Raw genomic sequence first — 18,539 nt, 5'->3', positions numbered from 1 at the left:
TTGTTATTGCATCATTTCTTAAAGAGAAAAGAATACGGGAATCTTCGCGAGAGTCCATTTTGCATTGTTTTTCTAAAATTGGATATATTTACACACAAACAAACAGTGGACACAAAGTACAAATAATTGTCCCGCGTGGGAATCGAACCCTCTCGACGCACTGGTAATGGCGACCACCTTAACCCCTGCGCCACGGAGCAATCAGCTTATTATTTCAGCAGCCGAAATAGGGTCAGCATGTCTTAACCTGTTTCCTAAAAAGAGGGTATTTTAAAGGATACTTATCATAATAAAGTACAGGTATTTTAAAACACTAAATTTATTTAAATAATGACTAAAAGGCTTTTAATTTGAACGTCATACTTAATTATATTAATCTAGATACAATTAGATACTTAATATCTAAAGAAATATGGAAGAAATTTATGTTCAACAACTTAGTAGAGAGTCTTGTATACAAGGTTCGCGGCTGGAGGTATACAACATACAGAATTTATAACATCAGTGACACGTCTTATACAGCTGACGGTGACCTGTTTGATACAGATACTTTATTTTGGAAATACATATTATTCAATTATTAGTATTAAAATCAAGATAATTAGTCTACTATACATTTCTTAAGGGCATGCAAAGTCCCTAACATGCATTTGGCCAGCTTGTTGGACCCAAGGCTTAGGTCTTAGGCCATTACGCTATGACTTATGGGAGCTGAGTGATAACTGTATAAATGGAAGTACAAGGCAAGATATAACTTATACATATTTTACTATTTAAGATTTAAAACATTATATTCCGTTATACTCAGTCCATTATATTAGGTTGGGAAAAGTCTTTTCGCATTATAGTATGTATGAACTTGCAATAAAATCTCTTTGGCTTCAAGAATCACAAATGAGTACACGGTTCATTAGGTTTCTTTCAGTGAGCTCGTGAGGTACCCAAATATCGAGCTTTTTGGTGTAGAGAAAAGATTTTATTACAAGTTCATACATACTATACTGTGAAAAGACTTTTTGCCCGACTTAATAGTAGTTTTTTAACTAAAATAGGTTTATAGTGTGTTTAGGAATAAGAGGGTTATAATATAATGGACAGAGTATAGATCATTTACACATAATATATTCAGTTTTGTTGCACGGTTAAGCCTATAAAGCCAAACTGAATATGTCCAAAGCAAGACACGGCAGTGTGACGGAAAGACTTGCTTCAAGTTGCGTGATATTTCTACATGCGATCATTATAATACTTGTAGCGGCTCGCTACATACAGCGACATCTGCTGGGACCAGCGCGCAACCAACCACCACGCGCAGTGTGACTGACGTCACAAGTCCTAGATCGCGCTATCAAAGTTTGCACTGCAACTGACTATATATACAAGTTTCCGACTACAACAGTCGGGCAGCCTAGGCCCACCAGGCACTATTACCTCGCCTGGTCGGAGGATCCTCCCTTTGTGTTGGAGGAACATGATCACCTCCTTCCTCCACATACTTAACTTTATTGAGTACATAGTACTGAATGTAATATAAATTATAATATAGTGTATTGCTATCTATATGTTTGTTCATCCGGTACAGTTTTGTAGTCTTCACTGGAAGCCGCTGAAAAGAGAAAAATACATATATTATTGTACATACATACATAAAATTGCGCTGTTTTAACACGAATCTGTGGGGAGAGGTGTTTGATACACCTACATTTCGTCGTTTAAAATGTCAATCCATTAGTTTATAAATGTGAAAGTTAAAAATAAGTTTTTTTTTAATAACCCATCTCTGTCTCACTGCCGGGCAAGGGTCTCCTCCCGTAATGAGGGAGGGGTTAGGCCTTGAGTTCACCACGCTGACCAAGTGCGGGTTGGGGACTTTGCAAACCTTCAACAACTGTTCTAAAGAACTTTTATGCGTGCAAGGTTGCCTCGCGATGTTTTCCTTCACCGTTGGAACAAGTGATAATTAACACAGAAAAGACATTGGCGTGTTGCCTCGGCTTCGAACCATCAATCACTTGTGTGGGAGGCGCAACTTAAACCACTTGGCTACCACTGCTGTATATTCCATACTAGCTGACCCGCGCAACTTCACTTGCGTCACACAAGAGAGACTAGGTCATAGTTTTCCCAGATTTTGTAACATTTTTCACTGGTACTCTGCTCCTATTGGTCGCAGCGTGATAATATATAGCCTATAGCCTTCCTCAATAAATAGGCTCAAACACTAAAAGATTTTTTTCAAATCGGACCAGTAGTTCCTACAAACTCTTCAGCTTTATAATATTAGTATGGATTTTAAAATAAACTAACCTGCATCCAAACCACCCAAATCTTTAGCTCCAACCGTTTCCAACTCATTTACACCTTCACTCACAGATTGTTGCAACGAAGTAACAGCCATCGTTACCTCGTGACTCTCACTTGGCAAGTCCGTTGCAAGTAACATAGTACTATCATGAACATTATTTACTGTTTGGACGTCAGTGTTTGAGTAGTTCGGTCGGTCTACATCCATTTCATCGATAACCATTATTTGGACCAAGTTGTCCGTGTATTGTATATTTTGGTTACTAGATAGTACGTTTTCAGTTACAGGGAATTGTAGTTGTAGTTCTTGGGGCCCGTTGCTTGATAGTTCTGCTTGGGACTGGGTAGGTAGTGTTATTATTTGTTCGGACTCGACTATTGGGTGCGTTGAGGCTGGAAAGTTAAAACAAAGTTTCTTTTAAATATTTTATATAGACAAATTGATGTTACGAAGATACATAGAGGCCGATATAAGAATTTCTCTAGCATATGTGTGTTAAGTTCCCAGTTTATCAAATTAAAATGGGTGACTATGTTATATAATGTCTGTCTGTCTGTCACCAGGCTGTATCTCAGGAACAGTGATAGCTAAACAGTCGACAGTTTTTTTGTAGATAAATGATAGGGGACAGCACTTTAAACATCCTTTACTAACATGTTGCATGTTTAATATAATAATAGTATACAGGAAGTAACATGAACACGCATTTTCCCTCGAAATGCTTAACATTTCGCAGGTTACACTCGCCGTGATCGCTGGCTGTCACTCAACGACACGCAACATTGCCACAAAAAAGTGAATAAAGTAGTAATCTTACTTACCGTCCCAAACCTTATGATCGCCTTTCATCACAAATATATGATGTTTTAACAGCACATTATTGAAAAACTCCTCTCCGCACGTACACATATGTCTTTTAATATCGACTGAAGCTATCGGGGAATGATCTCCGTATATATGTTGCATCATCTGATGATCATCGTCAAATATCATTCGACATAACACACAAATCTGTACTTCAGGAGCCAAAGTTACTCCTTTTAGCAGATTTAGGAACTTTCTATTCCAATTGGCTATTCTTCTAGGTGGGAGATAATACTTTAGAACCGAATCAATCGTGACATTGTCTTCCAAAATGATATTTTTGCGGTGTTTTTCAATGTGACTGCGAAATAAATTGTCTCGTTTCGTATCGTAGGGACATAAACGGCATTGGTAGTAACCAGGATGGGTGTCTATATGCTCTAAAAGCTCTTGGGAGTCTTGAAAGGAGTCTAGACATATCGGACAGGTCCCACTGTGGTAGATTCCGTGATAAAGAAAATGAAACCATATATTTTTGACCAAGACGGTCTTGAAACAGACCGGGCAGATAGTTGTGGCTGTACGCCTTTCTGCGTTAGGGGTGTGTTGAAATTTTATATGTGCGATGAGAAGAAGTTTGTTGAAGAATATGTTGTTGCAGTAATCGCAGATGAAGATTTCCCGTTTGATGAACGTTGCGTCCGCTGTACTGTATAGATGTTGCGTTTTGATGTGTGCGACGAGTGTTGGTCGGTCTTTTTGTTTGCGGAGGCAGACCTGAAATGAAAAGTACGAAATATTTAATAAAAAGGTAAAAGTGTATTCATTGGAAGGGTGTTCACAATTAGTACATTATCATAATCATAATCAATTATTAGTCCACGAACATGGGTACATAACAGATCTTATAAATTAAACATACATTGTTCATTCACATTCTACCTAGAGGCGTGCGAACTTCTAGTACAACATAATTTACATGAAATAATAATGTCAATTAAATTCATCTAGTGATATTATTATAAAAAAAGTACAAAAACTTTGCTGTCTGGTATGACTGCTTGTGCTTTATTGAAACTCATGATGTGGTGAGTAGAATTTAAAGCATTTTTCGACTGATCGAGACCGAGTTAGTCTCAGGCAAGGCTTGAGGGTCTAATTTGTGAAGCACAGTGTAACCCAGGATTAATCAGGACAAACAGCTAGTGCAGTAACAAATAAAGTAAAACGATACTACACAACAGATAATAGTTCATATCAGCCTAGCCTTTCTTACAACTATGTTGGAGTCGGCTTCCAGTCTCACCGGATGCAGCTGAATACCAGTATTTTACATAGAGCAACTGGCTATCAGACCTCCACAACTCAGTTACCTAGGTTATGGAAGTCTGATACGCAGTTACACGAAAAAATGCGTTGTTAAACAAAACTTATTCAAAAATACGCAAAACAATACAAAAAGACCGCAAAATTAAGGTTATTATCGTAAGTAGAAAAAAAAATTCGCGCCAATATTTTTTTTTTTAAGAACACGCAAAGACATTTATCAAACAGCCTACTTACAGTACACATATGATTATTTTCATCTTTTATTAACTGCATAAGTAAGACTTTATGGGCTTTTCTTCGATGTATATCCACATCGGACTCGGAGCACCAAACTTTGCGTTTGCCGTCAGTGTCTTTGCAAATATCACAATAATACTTCCTACTAGTCTCTCTGCACTGCTTCACAGGAGTTCTCATAGTGTCTTTGTGTGACCGAAACATTTTGTTATTTGTACGATTTCTCACATATAACTAGTTTTATTCACAAAAAATAATCAATAACATTGCAGTTAGCAATCCACTTGGAATGAAAACCTTGTTTGACATTGACAAATTTGAAAATTATATTACATGGACTAGCATTTATAGAATTTCAAGCACCAAAAAGTTGTTAAAGCGAGACAACGCTATACAATATCTTCTTGTATAAAAGAGATAGCAATACAGTCGCGTTACTCTACAAATGGAACAAGCGGTGCATATTTACACGTTTCGTTCTACTCGAGTACAGTATACGGTTACGCTAATTTATTCGTTAAAAAAATAAATTGTAATTAATAAATTAATTAAATAATAATCTGCAGCGTTTATTAAAGATAAAAAGAAGTTTTAAATAATCTCTAGTTAAGAAGTAGTGTGTAATTTTTAAGTACAGATAGGAATCAGTTTTGATATAAACGAAACGAAAAAAAATCTTGTTCAGACAAAATGGCCGAAAGAAAGGAATGAAGCTTCCTTTATATGTAAAGAAATTTTGTGTAATTTTGGTGAAAAAGTGTTTCAATAATGAAGGAAATCAACATAAATATCGAAGGATATAATGTTAATGGGATTTGCGTTGGCTGTTTGAATTACAATCGTCGTATGCGTTACGATCCAGAGATAAAACAATGTTTCAAAATACTTGGAGATATCGAGGTAAATAGCAAGAATATGATATAATTCGCCTATAAAAGTCTTCTTAAGTGTATATAAAGTGTTAAAAGTAGATAATATTATGTAGTTTAATTCATTTTTGTTGATTTTGTTGAATGTAAACATAGAACAAAAATCCTTGGATCGGCCATTGTTTTAGTTTGTTTTTTATTTTTTAATCATTTTGCTGATGTTAGTTTTATATAGGTTTATTAATTATATTGTAAGACTTGAATATAGTTTAAATTATTATTTATTTTAAAGATATTTAGGTATGAATATTAGTATTGTTTTAGTAACTACGCAGTTATGGTTTAGGTTTTCTACCTACAGAGGTCTTGAGAGTCAATCTTTTTTTAACTCATTACTATGGAGGGAGGGGGTTAGGTCTTGAGTCCACCTCCCTGGTCTAGTAGGAGATCGGCACTTAGCATTTCTATGCCCTCAAGAACTGTTCTAAATAACTCTCAGGCATGCAAGGTTGCATCACGATGTTTTCCTTCACCGTTGGAACAAGTGATAATTATTTCTAATACACATAACTTGGAAAAGTCATTGGTGTGTTGTTTCGGGCTCGAACCTTTGACCGTTTATATTTGACGCACATACTTAGATCACTCGGCTATCATTACTTTTACTCATACGATAGGAGATCATTCAGGCTCCATACTTTGTTTTGTCTTTTTTAAAGTGCAGTTTTTCAGAAATGAAAATATGTCAAAAATGATGAATTTTCCCACTTGTATAACTCAGTCCAAAGCGATCCTACAACTTTAGCGCCATACTAACTATTGCTTTAAATGGCTAGTTCTATCGATATAATATGCCATTTGTTTTGGCTGGCGTCTAATTTCAAAAAGGCTCAATATTAATGATCTCTGATTGTATTTTTTTTTCAGGTGCCAGATGGTTTAGAAATCCAAGTATGTTGGGAATGCATAGCTTATGTGAAGAAGGCAATGAGGTTCAGAGATCAGATTCTAAGATCTTATGATTTTCTTATCAGCTACTCTCAGACGGTAAGAAAACAATGTTTCTTTCTGTATCATATTTATTATATGCACCAAATAGCTGTTTTATTTAAAGACATATAGGTATCTCGCACTAAGAATTGCTCTTGTGTCGCGGGGACTTTTATAAACACACAAAGAACGGACTCAAAGTACAACCAGACCTAAAACAACTATTTGTGGATCGCCCTAATGTTTCGTGTGGGAATCGAACCGACGCCGCGACGCTGTTAGAGACGTAATAAACACGGTGTCTTTTCGTTCCTTCACCTGTAATCCTACAAAATCTCTTGTTCTTATTTATTTACAATCACATAGCGGCTTGCGGCTTTACTCAGATACATAAAGAGCAGTCTATTATTTATGGACTAGCCGTTTTCGTACTCTGCACGTGTTCAATGTTTCATCCCCTATGTCAGAAATCGGGCCAAGAATAAATTCCTGAATTTTGTCGCCGTGAAATGCGTTGCGAATTGTCCTTAGTTAGGAAGTTGAGGTTTCGAGGAAAAGCTCGTAAAGCCGTTAGTCCTATGCTTGACCTCTCACTAGACATGTCGGTTATCCGTCCCAATGGACTATAAGAGTGAAGGAATAGAGAGTGTACCTGTGTATTGTGCACACACTTGGACACTATAAACAAAGTCCTGCACAGTTGGCTGGTTTCAATAAAAAGTCATAAAATCCTAAATTTTCCTTACAGAGCACGTTCCTAGAGTCTCCAAAAGTATTTGAATCTCAGTCTACGACCAGGATATCTCAATCAGCTGTGCGTACAGAACCGGATGAATGTAGACCTTTCACTGACGAAAAAGATTTTGATGTCAAGACCGAAGACGGAAACTATGAGTTTGGTAAGACTTTTTGTTATATTTTTCTCTTCGTATTGCCCGCAAAATAAATCTTATTAGTTGACTAGCGCAAAAAAAAAAAAAAAAAGACCAAGAGGGAGACCCAAGACCACGTGGACAGAAGTGTTGCGGCGAGATATGAAGGCATGTGAGGTTGAGGAAGACGACGTCAAGGATAGGGCGAAGTGGAGGGAAAATGTAAGTTAGGTTAAGTAGGCTGACTCCACTACCATATGGGACAAATGGCCAGGAAGAGAGAGAGAGAGAGAGAGAGAGAGAGCTGACTAGCGCAACTTCGCTTGCGTCACATAAGAGAGAATGGGTCATAATTTTCCCCGCTTTTGTAACATTTTTCGTTGCTATTCCGCTCATAATGTTTGTAGCGTCAAACAGTAAAATAATATGCGTGTTTAAACAAACAAACTCTCCAGTTTTATACCCGTTGTTATGAACCTGGTAGTAAATCTATACTAATATTATAAAGCTGAAGTGTTTGTTTGTTTGAACGCGTTAATCTCGGAAACTACTGGTCCGATTTGAAAAATTATTTCAGTGTTAGATAGTCCATTTATCGAGGAAGGCTATAGGCTATATATCACCACGCTACGACCAATTGGAGCAGAGTACCAGTGAAAAATGTTACAAAAACGGGGAAAATTATGATTCTCTTATGTGACGCAAGCGAAGTTGCGCGGGTCAGCTAGTTGATCTATATGAGTATGTATTTACAAGTGCATAAGTTTATCAGTTATCTGGTTACCATAGTACAAGCTCTGCTTAGTTTGTGAGTTGTCCGATGACATTTATTTATTTAGTCTCTTACCAAACTCTCTAATTCATTTTCTACGCAGAATGTCCAGTCGAAGTCCCAATCGAAGTCCCTATTAAAGAAGAGATAGAACAGTTCGAGTTTCCTTTCGAACTACCCTCGCCAGTGCAGGACGCGTCATCAGAAGATGATATACAACTGTCCAAACTTAAAAAGAATAAAGTTAAGAAAAAGAAAAAGAAGAAAGAATTGCAGGTACGATATTTTTCTTTTTTTTTTAAAGACAACTCGCAATCTAAGATTTGTTTGTGTCGCGGGGACTTTTATAGACATACAAACAACGGACATAAAGTATAACCAGACCCGAAACAACTAGTTTTGGATCGCACAAATAATTGTTCCACGTGGACATCGAACACACGACCTCCCGACGCAAAGGCGCATAACCTCGGCAAGTGTAGCTTAACCTCAGAAATCGATCCGAGCGTCTGTTTTTAACTTGGCTACGAGCTACTCTTGGGAGCATAAAAGTTAAATTCTTTAATTTAAAACCTGTCATTAAAATGTTCTTTTGCAGGAGGAATTAACCGAAGATAATACCAAGACTGAAACTGTATCTAAAAGGAAGAAGAAAACTTCCGAGGTAATTTACTTATATACTGATTATTCACTCGTACGGCTTTATCCGAGTAACCCCCGGTTTCTGAGGTACATTTAGCGGTAGTTTATCTATTCAATAGCGTTTAAACTCATATAAAAAACGCTATTTAATAGCATTTACTTATATACCGACTATCCGCCTGTCCACTTTACCCGAGTAACCCCCGGTTTCTGAGGTACATTTAGCGGTAGTTTATCTATTCAATAGCGTTTAAACTCATATAAAAAACGCTATTTAATAGCATTTACTTATATACCGACTATCCGCCTGTCCACTTTACCCGAGTAACCCCCGGTTTCTGAGGTACATTTAGCGGTAGTTTATCTATTCAATAGCGTTTAAACTCATATAAAAAACGCTATTTAATAGCATTTACTTATATACCGACTATCCGCCTGTCCACTTTACCCGAGTAACCCCCGGTTTCTGAGGTACATTTAGCGGTAGTTTATCTATTCAATAGCGTTTAAACTCATATAAAAAACGCTATTTAATAGCATTTACTTATATACCGACTATCCGCCTGTCCACTTTACCCGAGTAACCCCCGGTTTCTGAGGTACATTTAGCGGTAGTTTATCTATTCAATAGCGTTTAAACTCATATAAAAAACGCTATTTAATAGCATTTACTTATATACCGACTATCCGCCTGTCCACTTTACCCGAGTAACCCCCGGTTTCTGAGGTACATTTAGCGGTAGTTTATCTATTCAATAGCGATTAAACTCATATAAAAAAACGCTATTTAATAGTATTTACTTATAATATACTGACTATCCGCCCGTACGGTTCTACCCGAGTTACCCCCGGTTTCTGAGTTACATTTAGCGGTAGTTTATCTATTCAATAACATTTAAACTCATTTAAAAAACCACTATTGAATAGATAAACTACCGCTAAATGTACTTGAGAAACCGGGCCTTAGTCTTATTATTAAACGTCGTGTGTGTTTGAAACAACCGTAGCCAGTCGCGCTCACCGGTTGGTAAACGATCTGTGGGTAAAGCAAACCTTGGCGCGGTCATTCCATAGACGCGTGACCGCATAGTGGTGTTTGAATAGGCGTCTCTGTGCTTCGGAAGGCACGTAAAAAGTCGGTCCCGGTTGTTGTCAATTAAGATAACAGTCGTTAAGCCTCGTTAAAAGCCTTTTGGGCGGCTTGAACAACTTTGACACTAGGTTGACCACTAACCATAAGTGTAATAATAATGTCTTTTTTCACAGGACCGACAAGATGCCTCTCAGAAAACATCTAGAAAATTAAAGAACCTTCCAGAAAATTTGGTAGAGCTTTATACGATGACCGAAGATGAAATGTGGGAGGTACGTACGTAGGGATAACTAAATATGTAACTCAAGTGTCTGACTGACATACCCCCGGTTTCTGACGTACATTTAACCGTAGTTTATCTATTCGATAGCGTCAAAACTCATACAAGAAAAACACTTTTGAATAGATAAACTACCGCTAAATGTACTTCAGAAACCGGGGGATAGTGATCTATCAACGCACAGCACAAACCACTGGATCGAGCTGAAATTTGTCATGCAGGTAGATATTATGACGAAGGCATAAGGCTAAGAAAGGATTTTGATCAATTCCACCCCCAAGGGTATAGGGAGGGGTTAAGCCTTGAGTCTTTCACGCTTGCCAAATACTGGTTGGGCGCTTTGCATGCCGTTTAAAAATATTTTGTTTCAAATAGTTTTTTAAAGAATTATGAGACCAAACTAACAATGATTAAAACCCGGTTTCTGAGGTACATTAAGCGGTAGTTTATCTAATCAATAGCGTTTAAAATAATATAAAAAAACGCTTTTGAATACATAAACTACCGCTAAATGTTAGTAATGTTACCTCAGAAACCAGGGGTTAATCATTGTTAGTTTGTTGGCATCGAAGATGTTTTTTCTTTCAGGTTCGACAGCAGGATAAGAACAGTCCCGAGTTTACAAAAATGAAGCACAAATGTGAACACTGTATCATTGTGTTTAACACTCGCAAGTTACACCAAGACCATATGAACGGGAAACATCGACCGGTGAGTGGAGACCCGATTTTCTTGTTATCTTATGTGATAGTCAATTAGAGACCTAATTTTAAGCAAATTAAATTATTGTATTGCGAGTGTGTGCGTGCGTGCGTGCGTGCGTGCGTGCGTGTGTGTGTATGTAAAATCGCTTATAAATCGTTATTTTTGTTCACAGAAAGGCCCATCGAGTCATCAATGTCCCATCTGCCTCGCGTACTTCGTAACTAAAGACCACCTCTCTCGCCACCGCGCGCTACACTTGTCAGCGTTCAAGTGCGCGCTGTGCTCAGTCAAGAGCTCGCTCAAGTGCCGCATGCTCAAGCACCTCGCTCAACACACGCACGCGCCCACCTACCACTGCCAACACTGCGGCACTCACTTCAGGTACTGTAGCTACTATACTGCGCGCTGTGCTCAGTCAAGAGCTCGCTCAAGTGCCGCATGCTCAAGCACCTCGCTCAACACACGCACGCGCCCACCTACCACTGCCAACACTGCGGCACTCACTTCAGGTACTGTAGCTACTATACTGCGCGCTGTGCTCAGTCAAGAGCTCGCTCAAGTGCCGCATGCTCAAGCACCTCGCTCAACACACGCACGCGCCCACCTACCACTGCCAACACTGCGGCACTCACTTCAGGTACTGTAGCTACTATACTGCGCGCTGTGCTCAGTCAAGAGCTCGCTCAAGTGCCGCATGCTCAAGCACCTCGCTCAACACACGCACGCGCCCACCTACCACTGCCAACACTGCGGCACTCACTTCAGGTACTGTAGCTACTATACTGCGCGCTGTGCTCAGTCAAGAGCTCGCTCAAGTGCCGCATGCTCAAGCACCTCGCTCAACACACGCACGCGCCCACCTACCACTGCCAACACTGCGGCACTCACTTCAGGTACTGTAGCTACTATACTGCGCGCTGTGCTCAGTCAAGAGCTCGCTCAAGTGCCGCATGCTCAAGCACCTCGCTCAACACACGCACGCGCCCACCTACCACTGCCAACACTGCGGCACTCACTTCAGGTACTGTAGCTACTATACTGCGCGCTGTGCTCAGTCAAGAGCTCGCTCAAGTGCCGCATGCTCAAGCACCTCGCTCAACACACGCACGCGCCCACCTACCACTGCAGGTACGGTGGCTTGAGATCACATTTTTGAGATAGCGCACAATTTGAGACTAATCCTTTAATAATGAATATGGTTATAGTTTGAGATTGAAAACAATTTTGGATCACTACATCACAATTTTTATGGTTTCAATAGATGTCCCCCACACACACACACACACACACACTTTTGAGTGACTCAACTCTATTTTGAGATCAAATTTTAAGATTTATTATTTTAAGATCTCTCTATAACGAAGACATGTCATTAGTTACCCAACTGTCACTTTTGTTACCCAACATGAGATCACACCGGGCTTCGCATTCAATTTGGAGATCAAACTCTTTTTTTGATAATCGCTTTTATTATAAAAGTAATCTTTCATCGACAGTAATATTCCAGAGTGGTCCCAGTTTGAGAGTGATCTTTACTTTAAAGATATATCCTACAATGGTTGTAATGTGAAAGTAAGTTTACAAAATAATACGTATTTTTTTTGTCAACAGCACAAAATCCAAGCTGACATACCATCGCGCCGTTTGTAAGCAAGAGAAGCCGCAGTGCGACTGCTGTGGCAAGGTCTTTGCTAATAAGATGACACTCAAATACCACCTCAAGTAAGTAATTCATCCTATGGTTAGTGGTCAACCTAGTGTCAAAGTAGTGTAAGTGTTTGTGGTGAACTGTTGTCATGTTAAACAACAAGCGTGACTTGTATCACGGAGACGCTCAGCTCAAACACTGCACCTACATCTATGTAATGTACAAGTTAACACACTGATCGTTTATCAAATCTTTTAAAGCAACTCTTGTATAATATAATATGTCATTAATTACGATGCTTTCCTTCACCGTTGGAACAAGTGATCAATATTTCTATTAAAATAAAATAAAATTTAACTCATTAATGTCCCACTGCTGGGAAAGGGTCTCCTCCCGTAATAAAGGAGGGGTTAGGCCTTGATCCCCCACTACACTGGTCAAGTTGGGGACTTTGCATACCTTCAAGAACTGTTCTAGAGAACTCTCAGGCATGCAAGGTTACATCACGATGTTTTCCTTCACCGTTGAACAAGTGATCATTATTTCTAATACACACATTACTTTGAAAAGTCATTGGTGTGTTGCCTTTAGCTTGAACTAGCGACCACTTACGTGGGAAGTACTCGTTTTGTTTAGTAATAATGGGTTCAATTTATATTTTTTTATGGTGTTTTCACAGGGTAGCGGACCCACAGAATAAGACTGCGCCTAAAGAAAAGATGTATATACCGTGCAAAGGATGTGATAAAGTGTTCCATTCTAAAAAGAGTTATAGATCTCATGTGTAAGTGTACTAAATATTTTGATAATAATTTATTTGTAAATTGTTTTTTTTTCTCGCGCTAAAAATTGTTCTTGTGTCGCGGGGACTACAAACAAACAAACAACGGACACAAAGTACAACCAGACCCGAAACAAACTATTGGTGGATTGCACAAATATTTGTTCCGTTTAGGAATGGAACCCGCAACCTTGTAGTGGGTGGACAAACCTAAACCACTGTGCCACGGAGGCTGAAGGTAGTCGTGGTTTTAAATGTGGTTTAAATACCGTTATACCGGACTTCTTACAAAAAATATCTTTCACCAAAAGTATAGAAACCCTTATTTCTCCGTAACTTAGCATACTTAAGACCTATCATTAACAAATCTTTTTCAGCGTGATCCACGACGGCGTGACCTATCCATGCCCGATTTGCGGCAAGCTATTCCAATGGAAGCGCAACCTGGCCCGCCACACGCGCAACCACCGCGAGCGCGAGGCGGGCGAGCTGCACGAATGTCGCGCCTGCAGCAAGAGCTTCGCCAGCAGAGACTGCTACAACAACCACATGCGGCTCAGCAAACGACATGTGCCGCCACATCACTACCTGTGAGACATTTTTCGGATTTTTCGGATACGGGTTTTGGAAATTTCGGATATGGGTTCGGATATTTCGGATACGGGTTCGGATATTTTGGATACGGATTCGGATTTTTTGGATAAGGGTTCGGATATTTATCAGGACTAAGGTGTGAATCAGAATTCGGATGCGGCTCTGGATACGGATAAGTTTTAAGATTCTGGTACGGTTGTGGATAAATATTAGGATTCGGACAGTTTTGGACAATATTCAGGATTCGGATACGGTTCTAGATTTGGGTATATTTCAGAATTCTGATATGCTTACGGATAAATTTTAAGACTCGTAGAGTTTTCGATCATTTTTAGGATTCGGATAAACTCAATTTCGGTTTTTTCTTATCTCATGTTAAGTGGGTCAACCCCCAAAAACATGCATAAAGAGAGTTGGCAGATGTTTTTACAACCGACTGCCTAATGTCGACCCTCCTAATATTATTTTCTTTTATTTCCAGACATGAATGCAACTACTGCGGCAAGAAATTCGCGACAAAATGGTGTCTCACCGATCATATAGACTGGGACCATTTGAAGAGAATCAAATATCAGTGCCGCGTGTGTTTTAAGGTAAAGTATTACATTAGCTTAAAGCAAGCGCCAAATATCTTTGTGTGTGAATATAGCAACAAGTTAAACTGCGATGAAGTTAAAAAACCTTTAGTTAACGTATTTTTGGATATTTTTAATGTCATGTATGTGAATATAGCAACAAATCGCTGTACCCGAAACATAAGTACAAGAGACGTATGGGTAGCGTTGCCAGGTCGCCAAACCTAATAGCCGGACAGACCAGCCAGTTTCGCCGGATATTTGGTTAAAAAAGCCGGACACCCTATATTATTCAGGATTTTCTCTTACGGTTCGGTAGTCGACTCGCCGACGCACGGCCACGCTCGGCGGCAGTGCTCGATTGTTTGCGAACTATAAAAGCCGGACAAGATGGACACCGTTTAGTTTAGCCGGACATGCAAACAAAAAGCCTAACTATATCCGGTTTTATCCGGACGCCTGGCAACGAAACGTATAGGTACAAGGAGTGCGTGTCACGGAGACGTAACAACTACGTACTTCCATTCCGTCTGTTGCACTTTTATTCTCTCTTAATTTTATTACTACTAACTCGCAACGGATTGCAGCTTAATTCAGAAACAATAAGTAATTTGGAGTACAAAAAGTAAAAAACATTTCTAGTTTAAGTCAATTACAAAAATATCAATATCACTTTGTTTGACCAGTAGCTCGATTCTTTTCTACTATCGGCTACCGACAACCGGCTAGCTATCGAGAAATTTTACACGAAAATCTGTTTAGCGCCTTTACCGGGCTCCTTAAGAACTATTTAGGCAGTGCATTTAATATGTCAAACTCGATACTCGACAGTTCGACTGTAGTAAATGCGCTACTGGAAATACAACTTTGTGGTCTACAGTCTAGTACACTACAGTCTATAATTATTTATTTGATTAATTTGCAGGCTTTCAAAACAGCTAAAATAATGGTAGCACACATCAACAATATACACGAGGGCAAAAACAAAGAAGATGAAGGCGAACATCTATGTGAAATATGCGGGAAATCTTATAAGGTAACATTATAATAATCTATATTGAAGCCGAGAATCAAACCTTACAATTCGAGTTTTATAGTGCGATACTGCTCGGAAAACTGAGGTGATAATTGCCAGTAAAAAAAATCATTAGTCTCTAGTTCGATTACTTGGTAAAATTTTCGCTACGATAGCTTCTTTGATAATATTAGTCTCGGAATCGATTCCCGGGCTAAAATATATTATTATGGCAATACACTCACCCCTTAATACATAGGACTAACATTGTTATTGCGAAACGTAGGTTTTGTTCAAACACCTATCATATTATTTTAATAATTCTCCTCCATTTAATTTAGCTCTAATACAATCATTAAAATCCGTTCAGTAGTTTTTACCTGAAAGAATAACAAACATCCATTTTCTCAAACTTTCGCATCCTACTAATATTATAATCTATACTAATATTATAAAGCTGAAAAGTTTGTTTGTTTGAACGCGCTAATCTCGGGAACTACTGGTCCGATTTGAAAAATTATTTCAATGTTAGATAGGCCATTTATCGTGGAAGGCTATAGGCTATATATCATCACGCTACGACCAATAGAAGCAGAGTACCAGTGAAAAATGTTACAAAAACGGGGAAAATTATCAGTCTCTTATGTGCCTGCTGTCAGCTAGTTGTAAATATGGATGTAAGTTTGTTACTCTCTTACGAAAAAACTACTAGATGTAACCAACTATGGATGTATTTACTAGTCCGAAACATAGATTATTTTATTTTATTTAAATGGAAGGTACATAGCCTATAACCTAGATTAACACAGGATATTTTTTACTTTAAGAAATCTTTTCACGCGAACGAATTCGTGGGCGAAGTTTATAATGTTACTAGCTGACCCGGCAAACGTTGTTTTGCCATAAAAATTAAATAAAATAAACATTGTCCAGCGGACAAAATTGTAAATCTAAACCATTCTCAGATCCACTTGAACACACACAAAAAATTTCATCAAAATCGGTCCAGTCGTTTAAGAGAAGTTCAGTGACATACACACTTACAGAAGAATTATATATATAAAGATTAGCATGTAAGTATCTATTATAATATCATGTGTTTAAAATTACAGACAGTAAAACGACTCAAAGGCCACGTATGGGCGATGCACACGAAACGGACGAACACAAAGAGTTTCAAATGCAAGCTTTGCCCCGCGACTTTCACTTGGCAAACAAGTATTTATAAACATATGAAGATGATGCACGATGTAAATAAGAAGACTCCTACTAAGGTAACTAATATCTATACTAATATTATAAATGCGAAAGTAACTCTGTCTGTCTGTTACTCAATCACGCCTAAACTACTGAACCAATTTGCATGAAATTTGGTATGGAGATATTCTGATACCTGAGAAAGGACATAGGCTACTTTTTACCCCGGGAAAATTACGCATTCCCATGGGAAAATTCAGGTGGCGGACGAAGTCGCGGGTAAAAGCTAGTCAATAAATAAACCTAGCCTTTCTTCCAACTATGTTGGAGTCGGCTTCCAGTCTCACCGGATGCAGCTGAATACCAGTGTTTTACATGGAGCGACTGTCTATCAGATCTCCACAACCTAGTTAACTTATAACACGTATATTAAGAATACTATAATTGGACTATTTCAAACGTGCGAACTAAGTCATGTCATTATATCGGAGTCTCTCGCTCGCACTTACACATTGTCACATTACTATGATTCTTTTTATTATGACGCACGTTCTTAACGGTCTGAGTATAAGAAATTATTTTCTAAAATAACTCAATTTTTTAATTTCAGGCCCGAGCAATCCCAGTGAAGAAAGAAGAGCCTTACCCGGGCATCGACCTCGCTAACCGCATGCAGTACTTCCAACAAAACATAGCTGGAAACTTAAATATTGTACATATACAACCTTTGCAAGTGACGCAGAACTTAGTTTAACTCATTAGTGTCCCACTGCTGGGCAAGGGTCTCTACCGAAATAAGGGTAAACCCCAATATTCTGGCTAATTTTTAATTTATATCCCTTAAAAAACTGTTTTATTTTTGTGATAAACTTAACCCATTACTGTCCCACTACAGGGCAAAGGTCTCTTCCCAGAATAAGAGAGGGAGGAGAGGAGAGATCAGAAACCGGGGGTTAGCGGTTTCTGAGATACATTTATCGGTAGTATATCTATTCAATAGCGTTTGAACTCATATGAAAAAGCTGTTTGAATAGATAAACTATCGCTTAACGTGCCTCAGAAACCGGGCATAAGTCCAACATACTAGCTGATAATAACTTTGTATTCCTTCAAGAACTTAATAATATAACATTGCTGTCCCACTGCTGGGCAAGGGTCTTATTCCGAAATGAGGGAGAGGTTAAGTCTAACATATTATATTGTCACTTTGCATCCCTTCAAAAACTTAATAATTTAACCCATTATTGACCTACAGCTAAGCAAAATAATCGCGGTAAATTCACTCTCTGTATCATTGACTATCATAAGTGTCAGCATTTGACCTGAATTAATAAATGATTTGATATTGAATCCTGAATAAGGGAATTAATTAGTAAGACAGTACGTTTTAGTGATATAACTTGCCATAATTTATATTTAAGTATAGATATAAGGTTTTATACAAAAGATTTATACAATAAAGTTAATGGTGATAATGATGATTTTTATTCCAAAATACTGTTTTAATTACACCAAACAAAATTTAAGTTTGTTGACTGAGATCTTTGCTCTGAAACGGCTGGACCGATTTCGACAGGTTTTTCATACAGCATAAAACTGATATATCAGAATACCTACGGCTGCCGTCTAAACATATCGGGTTCGAATCCCTTATCCAGCCTGTTTTTCTGCCAAGTAACTGATTAGTGATAAGTTATTCTACAGAAAGTCTTTACAATTTTAACACATAAATCTTCGCCTGGAATAACTCTATCTATTAAAAAACCGTATCAAAATGTGTTGCGTAGTTTTAAAAAAAGACAGCCGAAAGCGACTATGTTTGATACTATGT

General features: G+C 38.4%; 2 protein-coding genes across 2 annotated transcripts; one reads left to right on the top strand and one right to left on the bottom strand.

The window, feature by feature from the left end:
• Positions 1-248: 248 nt before the first annotated feature.
• On the bottom strand, positions 249-4,966 carry LOC142985612 (uncharacterized). The gene is made up of 4 exons (XM_076133893.1): positions 4,673-4,966; positions 3,127-3,886; positions 2,308-2,697; positions 249-1,606 (listed from the first exon to the last, which is right to left on the bottom strand). The coding sequence occupies exons 1-4, from the start codon at positions 4,877-4,879 to the stop codon at positions 1,554-1,556; spliced, it is 1,410 nt and encodes a 469-aa protein (XP_075990008.1). The 5' UTR covers positions 4,880-4,966; the 3' UTR covers positions 249-1,553.
• Positions 4,967-5,350: 384 nt separating this feature from the next.
• LOC142985575 (uncharacterized) lies at positions 5,351-18,177 on the top strand. Its single transcript, XM_076133818.1, has 15 exons — positions 5,351-5,575; positions 6,472-6,591; positions 7,283-7,433; positions 8,282-8,454; positions 8,777-8,842; positions 10,087-10,185; positions 10,782-10,904; positions 11,071-11,279; positions 12,510-12,620; positions 13,226-13,330; positions 13,705-13,917; positions 14,403-14,514; positions 15,422-15,532; positions 16,624-16,785; positions 17,319-18,177. Exons 1-15 carry the CDS (start codon positions 5,444-5,446, stop codon positions 17,460-17,462), a joined length of 2,031 nt encoding a protein of 676 aa, XP_075989933.1. The 5' UTR covers positions 5,351-5,443; the 3' UTR covers positions 17,463-18,177.
• Positions 18,178-18,539: the final 362 nt, after the last annotated feature.

Source organism: Anticarsia gemmatalis, chromosome 30 (assembly GCF_050436995.1).
Source record: "Anticarsia gemmatalis isolate Benzon Research Colony breed Stoneville strain chromosome 30, ilAntGemm2 primary, whole genome shotgun sequence".
Classification (NCBI taxonomy): Eukaryota; Metazoa; Arthropoda; class Insecta; order Lepidoptera; family Erebidae; genus Anticarsia; species Anticarsia gemmatalis.
This window is presented reverse-complemented; position numbering and strand designations above follow the sequence as displayed.

Bases quoted from the DNA above. Each gene is read 5' to 3' on its own strand.
- LOC142985612 (XM_076133893.1), bottom strand. From the start codon at position 4,879: ATGTTTCGGTCACACAAAGACACTATGAGAACTCCTGTGAAGCAGTGC. The intron at 3,887-4,672 runs GTAAGTAGGCTG...TTTTCATTTCAG, and splicing joins AAAATAATCATATGTGTACT to GTCTGCCTCCGCAAACAAAA. The intron at 2,698-3,126 runs GTAAGTAAGATT...TTAACTTTCCAG, and splicing joins CGATCATAAGGTTTGGGACG to CCTCAACGCACCCAATAGTC.
- LOC142985575 (XM_076133818.1), top strand. From the start codon at position 5,444: ATGAAGGAAATCAACATAAATATCGAAGGATATAATGTTAATGGGATT. The intron at 5,576-6,471 runs GTAAATAGCAAG...TTTTTTTTTCAG, and splicing joins AAATACTTGGAGATATCGAG to GTGCCAGATGGTTTAGAAAT. The intron at 11,280-12,509 runs GTACTGTAGCTA...TTTTGTCAACAG, and splicing joins CACTGCGGCACTCACTTCAG to CACAAAATCCAAGCTGACAT.